The sequence below is a fragment of the Rhagoletis zephyria genome, unplaced genomic scaffold, assembly GCF_001687245.7.
Source record: "Rhagoletis zephyria isolate East Lansing unplaced genomic scaffold, Rhagoletis_zephyria_1.1 Rzeph_scaffold_03870, whole genome shotgun sequence".
Classification (NCBI taxonomy): domain Eukaryota; kingdom Metazoa; phylum Arthropoda; class Insecta; order Diptera; family Tephritidae; genus Rhagoletis; species Rhagoletis zephyria.
In genome coordinates, this window is record NW_016160953.1 from 19856 (window position 1) to 28024 (window position 8169).

Here is an 8169-nt window from a genome sequence, read left to right on the forward strand (position 1 = left end):
ATATACAGTATCGGTCATATCTATAGCACGCCATTTCAAAGTGATATTGTGTGCCACTTATGTTTATTTATTTATTTTTAAGAATTTTCAATTAAAATTTAGTTCATTCTCAGACAAACCCCATATATACGCATTTGTAGAAAACTTCAAAAAAGTGCAACAAAATTTCACCTAAATTTCAAACTTTTTCTCGGAAGTGTTAGAATTTTTTTGAGTACACAGTTTTTTAGCCCAACCAATTTTAGTCTGATAATGTGCAAATTTCAAGTGGCTACGAATTACCGTTAATTTTTTAGAATTTTTTTTTGTCGCATTGGCTTCCATGTAATGAATAAACTCAATTTATTTGTATATGGAAGAAAACCGCAACACCTTTGGCGAAAAAAAATCTAAAAAATCAACGGTAATCTTTAGCCACTTGAAACTTGCACATTATCAGACTAAAATTGATTGGGCTATAAAACTGTGTATTCAGAAAAATTCTAACACTTCCGAGAAAAAAGTTTGAAATTTAAATGAAAATTTGTTGCACTTTTTTGTAGTATTCTACAAATTGTTAAACTTGGGTTTATATGGGTTTTGTTAGTGAAAAACCTATATTTTAATTGAAAATTCTTAAAAATAAATAAATAAACATAAGTGACACACAATATCACTTTGAAATGGCGTGCTATAGATATGACCGATACTGTACGTTCACTAGTTGCCGAATCTCCGAATTGAGATCCCTGATACGGGGATATCTGGGATCGGCCTGACGAAGGTTGTCACGCTCATCGACTAGGACAGCCGCTTCGGCAGGAAAATTCGGACGGTGGTCCGAAATGCTTCCTGCTGGAATGAAGCGGGCTGCAGCAACAGTGACAACACTGCGGAACTTACGCTCACCTACGCGAACGTCGGTTGGTGTGGGTATGGCAGTGAAGGTGCTTTCAGTAACATCCGCGAAGCCTTTCCAGTCAGCTTTGGAGAAGTTGACATAGGTCCGGTGATCCGCGGAAACAAAGACGGCTGGTTTATACGAAGGTCAGCATAGGTCGCCATGATATGCTGTTTATCAGACCAACGCTGACTTTTGTTAGGTCTGGCGAGCTGCAGCAGCTGCCCATAATCCTGCTGAAAGCGTTGTCGTTCATTGTCGAAAGAATATCGAATCGTCTATCTGCCCAGCAAATTGTATTCCCCTACGATTGTTTGACAGGCTTGAATGCCACCTCTGAGGTGCGCACCTATTTCAGGGTGATAACCCGCCGGGCAGCTGGTGACAGGGATATATAAATATACGTTAAATACTTCGATCTCGACATCGCCTGACCGAATAGCAACACCCTGACATTCTAGGATGGTATCCCTGCGGTCGATTTCTGCTTCGATAAGACATTACTGTACGGTGTGGTGCGTGATGAACGCTAGGGCACCACCATTATCTCGCTCGCGATCTCGACGGTGCTCGTTGTATCCGACGCAAATTCAACAATGTTAAAATGCCATGCAGCTTTGTCTCTTGGACCGCAGCTATTAATATTCCGTGCCGACCCATGAAGACGGTTATCTCCTCGATCTTGCTCTGAAGTTCTTTACAGTTAAATTGTAGGATGTTCGTGTGCCTAGGGAGACTTATTGGAATGTGAGATGTTAATGAGGTGTGTTGCCTGCCCGCCACTTGCTGTGCGTGCTGCTGTGAAGGCAGTTGCCCTGCTGTGGTAGTGGGCGGCGTCGCAGTTGGCACTTGCGACCGAGCAGCACAACAAACGCTCGTCCAATCTCGCGTGGTGTGCATTTCTTAACATGCCCTAAAGTGACACCAGCCAAGGCAAGTGTTGCACTTGACTGATGTCACGTTACGGAGTATGCTGGACTGACATTCCGTGCAGATTGTCGGAGGCACTAAGAGTTGTTGGCGGCGGCGTGTGGTTCAGTCTGTGTATATGCACATATATTAAGGTAAAGAAAGGTTACTGTAATTATTTCTGATTTGATAACCGAACGGATTGGATGCATACTTTTAACTAATCAGCTATGGTGGCCAAATAATTTTCGACAATCTATGTGTGAAATTAATTAAAAATTGAATTATTTTTCTCAGTTACCTCACTTTATTTAAGGCCAAGTTTTTATAATGAAAAATTGAATCGAATTACAAACCAAGTACCTAATTTTAAATATAATTTTCATAAATTGTATCCTTTTTACTCAGGCGTATAAAATTTTGTATATAAAACGATATGCAACCAGATGCAATGGAAACTATTTATCGTATTTATATATATGTAATGTATATTGAAATCAAAATATCTTATACATACTTCAAATATTACATGGAAGTAGTTAATTAGAGATAATGTTTAGCCAATTGGATATAAATTAAAGTATGTGTATGCATGTGTATAAAGAATAATAGAATCGTTTATTTTAAAGTATAGCAGTAAGTAATTATAAATACTAATGATTTTTTTGTTTACTTTACAATATGCTGTATTTTTGTTACTGATAAATATACATTTGTTTTTGTATTTTTGATATCGATGAACGTTTTTGTGTAAGACATAATTTTTTATTCGGGTTCTAGGCTATTGCATTTATTGTAGGGCTATAAAAAAGAAAATTTATTTATGGATGCATTTATACGTGTCCATACATACAAATTTATATAAGAAAGAAGGCGTTTGAATAAGATTAGCAACGAAAGTTACTAACTTTTTCTGAACAAAAATATTCGTTTCAAATATAAAGTTCGAGTTAACAAAGGGTATGTGCAACAAATCGTTTAGAGTAAAACTTATAAAAACTAATACATAGCAAGAGAAAGTTTTTGAAAAACTAATTTTAAACCACAGTGCTCGCGCGGCGGCAACTAAAATACCGCTAGACACATTGACACGTGTGATATACTTGGTGTGTAACTACTGCGCCCTGTTTTTTGTTAATGTTGTACCTGTTCTAAAGTGTTCGTTAAAAGTCTGTTGGAATAAAATTGCTATTTACGGTGCTTATTTTTATACGCTGGTTTTTGTTTTTCCTTTTTGCATTTGTTTTGACAATTGTATTACTATATTTGTTAGTTGAATATCTTAAATAACTGTTTTTTCACTATTTCTTCCTCCCTCTTTTTCCTCCTGCACCGTGACAAAGTAAATCAAAACTCGGCATTTCAATCTTTTTTACTGATTCTCTCCCGAAAACAAAATTTTCAAAGTAAAACAAATTTTTACAAATATTCCCAATGCGCATATAAATCTCAAAACCCCCTGAAAAATTACGCGCCCACCTATGCCTACGAATATGTACTGCCACTAACGCCTCCTCGTTTTGCTTCCTCCTCGGCGCTTCTCTGCCTAAACTTCACTACTAAACAGAATATTCCCCTCTTAGAAGCTCATATAACCACGCGATGTGGAACGACGGCGCGCACACAAGTACGAGATCAATACAATCAATATGAGTGCAGCCATTGCAATGCCTACGGCAATAGGCACAATATCCATGGTCTTAGGTCCATCACAATCCATGGCATTGGAGAAGGTGTCACGCTTGTCGGTGATGAATGCCTCCGTTTGTACATTGCTCAAATTGATGGTGCCAATGACCTTAGTATCCTGCATTACCTCAGTCAAATTGAATTTTTGTGCACGTGTGCAGTGGTATGACATCTTGATGGGTGTGATAAAATCATCGCCAGTGTGAATCAACTGAATGGTTTGGTTATCTAAAAGGAAAATTTGTAATCAAGTATGTAGCGTTAAAAAAAATTGCGCTGCCACATACCCTTGGCGTCGGGGAAGTGATCGCTGGTGAGTGGCAAGGTAAAGTAGATCTGCTTCAATTCACTAGATTTGTTAACCGAATCGAATTGCAAGACCATGGAGTGTACGGCATCAACTGGACCCCAAGTAATGTGGATCGATTGCGAGGTATTGGCGCAGTTTGAGTCTTCAACCTTAGCATCCTTGGGGATGTTGTATAGACGGGAAGCGGTTTTGTTGTCTAAAATGGGTATAAAAGAAAATTAATACTAAATAGCAAAATGAATAACTTATTTACAAAAGTTCATGCGAATGGAAACAATGGGCCGCCTTCGATTCGCGAGTGGCGAACCAAACAAAATTAGTGAAGTACAACCACACTCGCCAACGTTCCTCGCTGCTAGCTAACTTTGGTGTGGCTTTCACATACACATTTTTAGTTAAGCTAGGAGAGATGGACTCAATCGAGCTGAGAAGTGGCGAATCGAAGGCGGTTATGTAAATCATACTACGCGCCAGTTTTTCAGTGCCAGTTGAAACTTAGATTAAGTAAACTGATTTTAAATTGAACAACTGGCTGACATTTGATTGGCTTAGCTTAGTTTAAATCAGCCAGATCGGGCGTTTAAACTGAAAAACTGGCCCTATGAATACTACGATGCTTACCTTTGGTCTCATAAGTGAAGTTCAATTGTGCAGCCAAGTGTATGATAATGCAGCTGGAATTCCATTTGCCAGTTTCTGGTGCTGGGAAAGGCGCTGGTGCGGGTGTAGTGGTAATGGGCGCAACCGTGGTGGTATTTGGTGCAGCTGTTGTTGTAGTTGTAGTGGTCGATGTTGTGGTTGGTGCTGGGGTTGTTGTTGGCGCTGGTGTTGTTGTTGACGTTGTGGTAGTTGTAGTGCTGGTCGAGCTACTGCTTGACGTAGTTGCTGGCGTAGTTGTCTTGGGTTTTTCTACACCTTCCTCTTGCCCAGCAATGGGTAAGGCTGCAGCGGCATCAGGTAATGTGGCATTCTTCAAGGTCACATCGATTTGGGCAGCTGCAATGAGGAAATGAGAGATGTTAAGGTTTGACTTTTTTTAATAATTCAAACATAAGGCTATTTTAATATAATTTTCAAGTTGTTGTTGTTGTAACAGCATACAAATTCCCCAAAGAGTGTGATGCTGGAGTGACAGTTCTTGGCCAGATATAAATCTGGGACGTTCCTGTTACTTAAAGCGGACTCGCGTGTTGTGTCATTTTCAAGTCAACCAATGCAGATGATTGAACATACATATTTCGAGCTAGGGTGGCGGATTGAACCGCCCGTTTTATGTGTGCTAATAGAGTCAAGATTCATCCTGGATTCCCAGGTCAATAGCGGGAGTTTCAGGCGAGTTTCATCGAAATCAAAACGGGGATAATGATATTATACCCAGCCGAGCTACTGATATGTGTGTACACGCAAGGCAAGTCAACACGTACGCAGATGATTCGCGCGTCAGATGCACCATCAATGGCGCACATTATATCAATAAAAAAATCAAAAGCGAAATATGAGTGAAAAATTATGGGGATCGTGAATAAAGTAATATTATTTTTGCGAAACTCAAGAAGCTGATATTCTTTTCGGTTCATTGCGTTCTCATACATACATACATATAAGATCATTGTCATACAAGTTTTGATTTCCACCGCTGAGGCAGTGCAGTTTGTTTTAATAGTGTCAAGACAATAAACATTATCAATTCCTTTATGCGAATAATTTGCACTTTGGTTTTCTTCCATGGAAATGAAGCGACTCGTCATCGGCGTGCAAGTGGACAAACAAAAAAAGTGCAAATTAATGCATGAAAAAAATAAATAAATAAAATAATAGTGAGTCACGTAAATCACAACGAATAGTCGATAAAAGGAAAAGAATTTGTTGATGGGCACATACAAACGTATGTACAGTGACGAGCAAAACTGTAACATGGTTTAACACTTTTTGTTTCAGCCACCGCTATATTTCCCAGTTCTAACGACTTTCATCCTTTTGTTGAATATTCTTGTTGGTACATCCCTACTCCCTCTCTCATAATGATTTGAAGTCAATACAACAACAATAAAAAAACCAGCAGACAAAAATGTAAATTAAGGCAGATGTTACAGTTTTGCACTCACTCTCAGTTTTGCATTTGACAGTTATCTTTTACTTAGTTGGAAGTCAGATGACTTTTTCCTATATTGCATTTTATTGAAGAAGTGATCACCAGTAAATAAAATAGTTAATCAGGAACCATAAATGTAAATAATAGATTTACTGCGGAAAGGCGGAACCGCACGAAAAGAGGCAAAAAATTTTGGAATTTTCTACTTAAAAATGTTAAGACTTAGAAAAAATATAGCCTAAAGTGTTCCCAAGGACAAAGGAAGTCTGTTAAAAAATATTACGGTACGATATCTTGTGAACTTAGAAGCAAGTAGCGATGCAGCCACTATTAAAGAAGCGCTTAAGGTATTAAACTTTAATGCAAATGAATAGACAGCGAGGCGAAGAATTGCCAAATTGAGCGCAAAGGCATCATAAAGAAGAAAAAAGCAAATTTGATCAAAATACATGTGCGAGTGTGGCAGCATTTCGCTGCATCGCACGAAAACCGAACCGTTGCCTATTGGGATATGTTAGGCCGTTCAGAATGCAATAAAAAACATATTTTTAAGTTTCAATTAAAGGTTATATGGTCTGACAAGACTAAATAAATCGCTTTCAATCAGATGGCCGGGCATGGTATTGAATCAAAGACCCAAATTAAGCCTAAGCGCATCATGTACTGCAAACTGTGAATCACAGTGGTAGGATCTTAATTGCTTGGGGTTGTATTTCAAAAATTTTGTTGGTCCGTTAGTACGCATTATGCGTAAGGAACAGTATCTGTTCATATTTCAAAGAAAATTTGCAATATGTAGTCGAAAAATGAGAGTTTCTGCTGAAAAATCACCCAAAACATACTGCATATGTTCGCAAAGACTGGATACAAAAGCAAAAATATGCTAATATGAAATGACCTCCACAAACCGCGGACATGAATCTCATCGAATTTGCGAAATCAACTAAAAGCACAGCTTAATAAGTATCAAAGTCCGTAAAATCGAGTACATGAGCTGTGAAAGCAAACTAAGGATATACCTCCAGAATTTTTACAAAGATACAAATAAGGTATGCCAAATGACACCCAGGAACTGAAACAGGCAAAAGAGTACTGAACATTGTGTTAGTAGTTCTTTTTTTTCGTGAAAATTGTTAAAAAGCTCTTAAAAATATATGAGTGCAAAACTGTAACATCTGCCTTAATTTACATTTTTGTCTGCTGGTTTTTTTATTGTTGTTGTATTGACTTCAAATCATTATGAGAGAGAGAGTAGGGATGTAGCAACAAGAATATACAACAAAAGTATGAAAGTCGTTAGAACTGGGAAATATAGCGGTGGCTGAAACAAAAAGTGTTAAACCATGTTACAGTTTTGCTCGTCACTGTATGTATGTATGTATATGTACATTAGGGTGCAGCACTCTACCTACAAAAAACACTGTAATGTTTTTCAATGGGAATTATAAAATTTATTATGTTTTAAGACATGAGCCAAAATATTTTGCTAAAATAATAAGATCTACGAGAGCAGGACCGATTTAAGATTCCTCCGAGAGTCGAGTCTTTATAAATATTAGTTTAAAAAAAAATCAAGAAAATCAGCTCAGATGATAGAAGACTTTAATCTTACAAAGTTTGCAAAAAACGTTAAAAAATTTATCAACAATGTCAAAATAATGAATTTTTTGGAGGTGTTATTAAATCGGTCCAGCTAACGTATGTATATACGGAATATTTTGACGAAAGTTTAAAAAATTTATAATTCCGTTGAAAAACCTCTACTGTTTTTGGTGAGGCACCCTAATGTATGGGTATACATAGTGATACACATACATATGTACACCCGTATGCACTTTTGAGTTAATACATATTCTTATATTCATATGTATCTTTACATCGTCATTTCAAAGCGTGACTTGTTTGCTTCGTAGGCGTGATTAGCTTTGTTTACGCTTGAAAATAATTTGAGTTTTAAGGCACTTTTTCAATTGTAAAAACCGTATTCATCCTAACATCGAGTTAAATAACCAAAACTAATTAGAAAACAAGTAAGAAAGTCTAAATTCGGGCAGAGCCGAACATTAAATACCCGGCGCAGGTACTAAGTATATGATTTTCACCTTTGCGAAAGCTACCACTACATGGTAAGCCGGTGTGTATCAATTTTGAGTAAATTAGCGTCCTTAAATTTCGAAATATTGAAGTTTCTAGCATTTCTGAAATTTGCCGATATATGAAAAGTGGTCGTAATTTGAATCTGATTCCAATAATTTTCAACGTTTTGCTTCTATGTGGCAAGCACAATAA

At 37.4% G+C, this 8169-nt stretch overlaps 1 protein-coding gene across 1 annotated transcript in view; it reads right to left on the bottom strand.

Annotated features, from left to right (window-relative positions):
* Positions 1 to 2073: 2073 nt before the first annotated feature.
* Lamp1 (lysosome-associated membrane glycoprotein 1) overlaps positions 2074 to 8169 on the bottom strand; it is a 33479-nt gene continuing 27383 nt past the window's right edge. The window contains exons 2-4 of the mRNA XM_017625012.1: positions 4410 to 4784; positions 3766 to 3984; positions 2074 to 3706 (exon numbers count right to left, since the gene is read on the bottom strand). Of these exons, the coding sequence (XP_017480501.1) occupies positions 3369 to 3706; positions 3766 to 3984; positions 4410 to 4784 (932 nt within the window). The 3' untranslated portion in view covers positions 2074 to 3368. The remainder of the gene's footprint in view (positions 3707 to 3765; positions 3985 to 4409; positions 4785 to 8169) is intronic.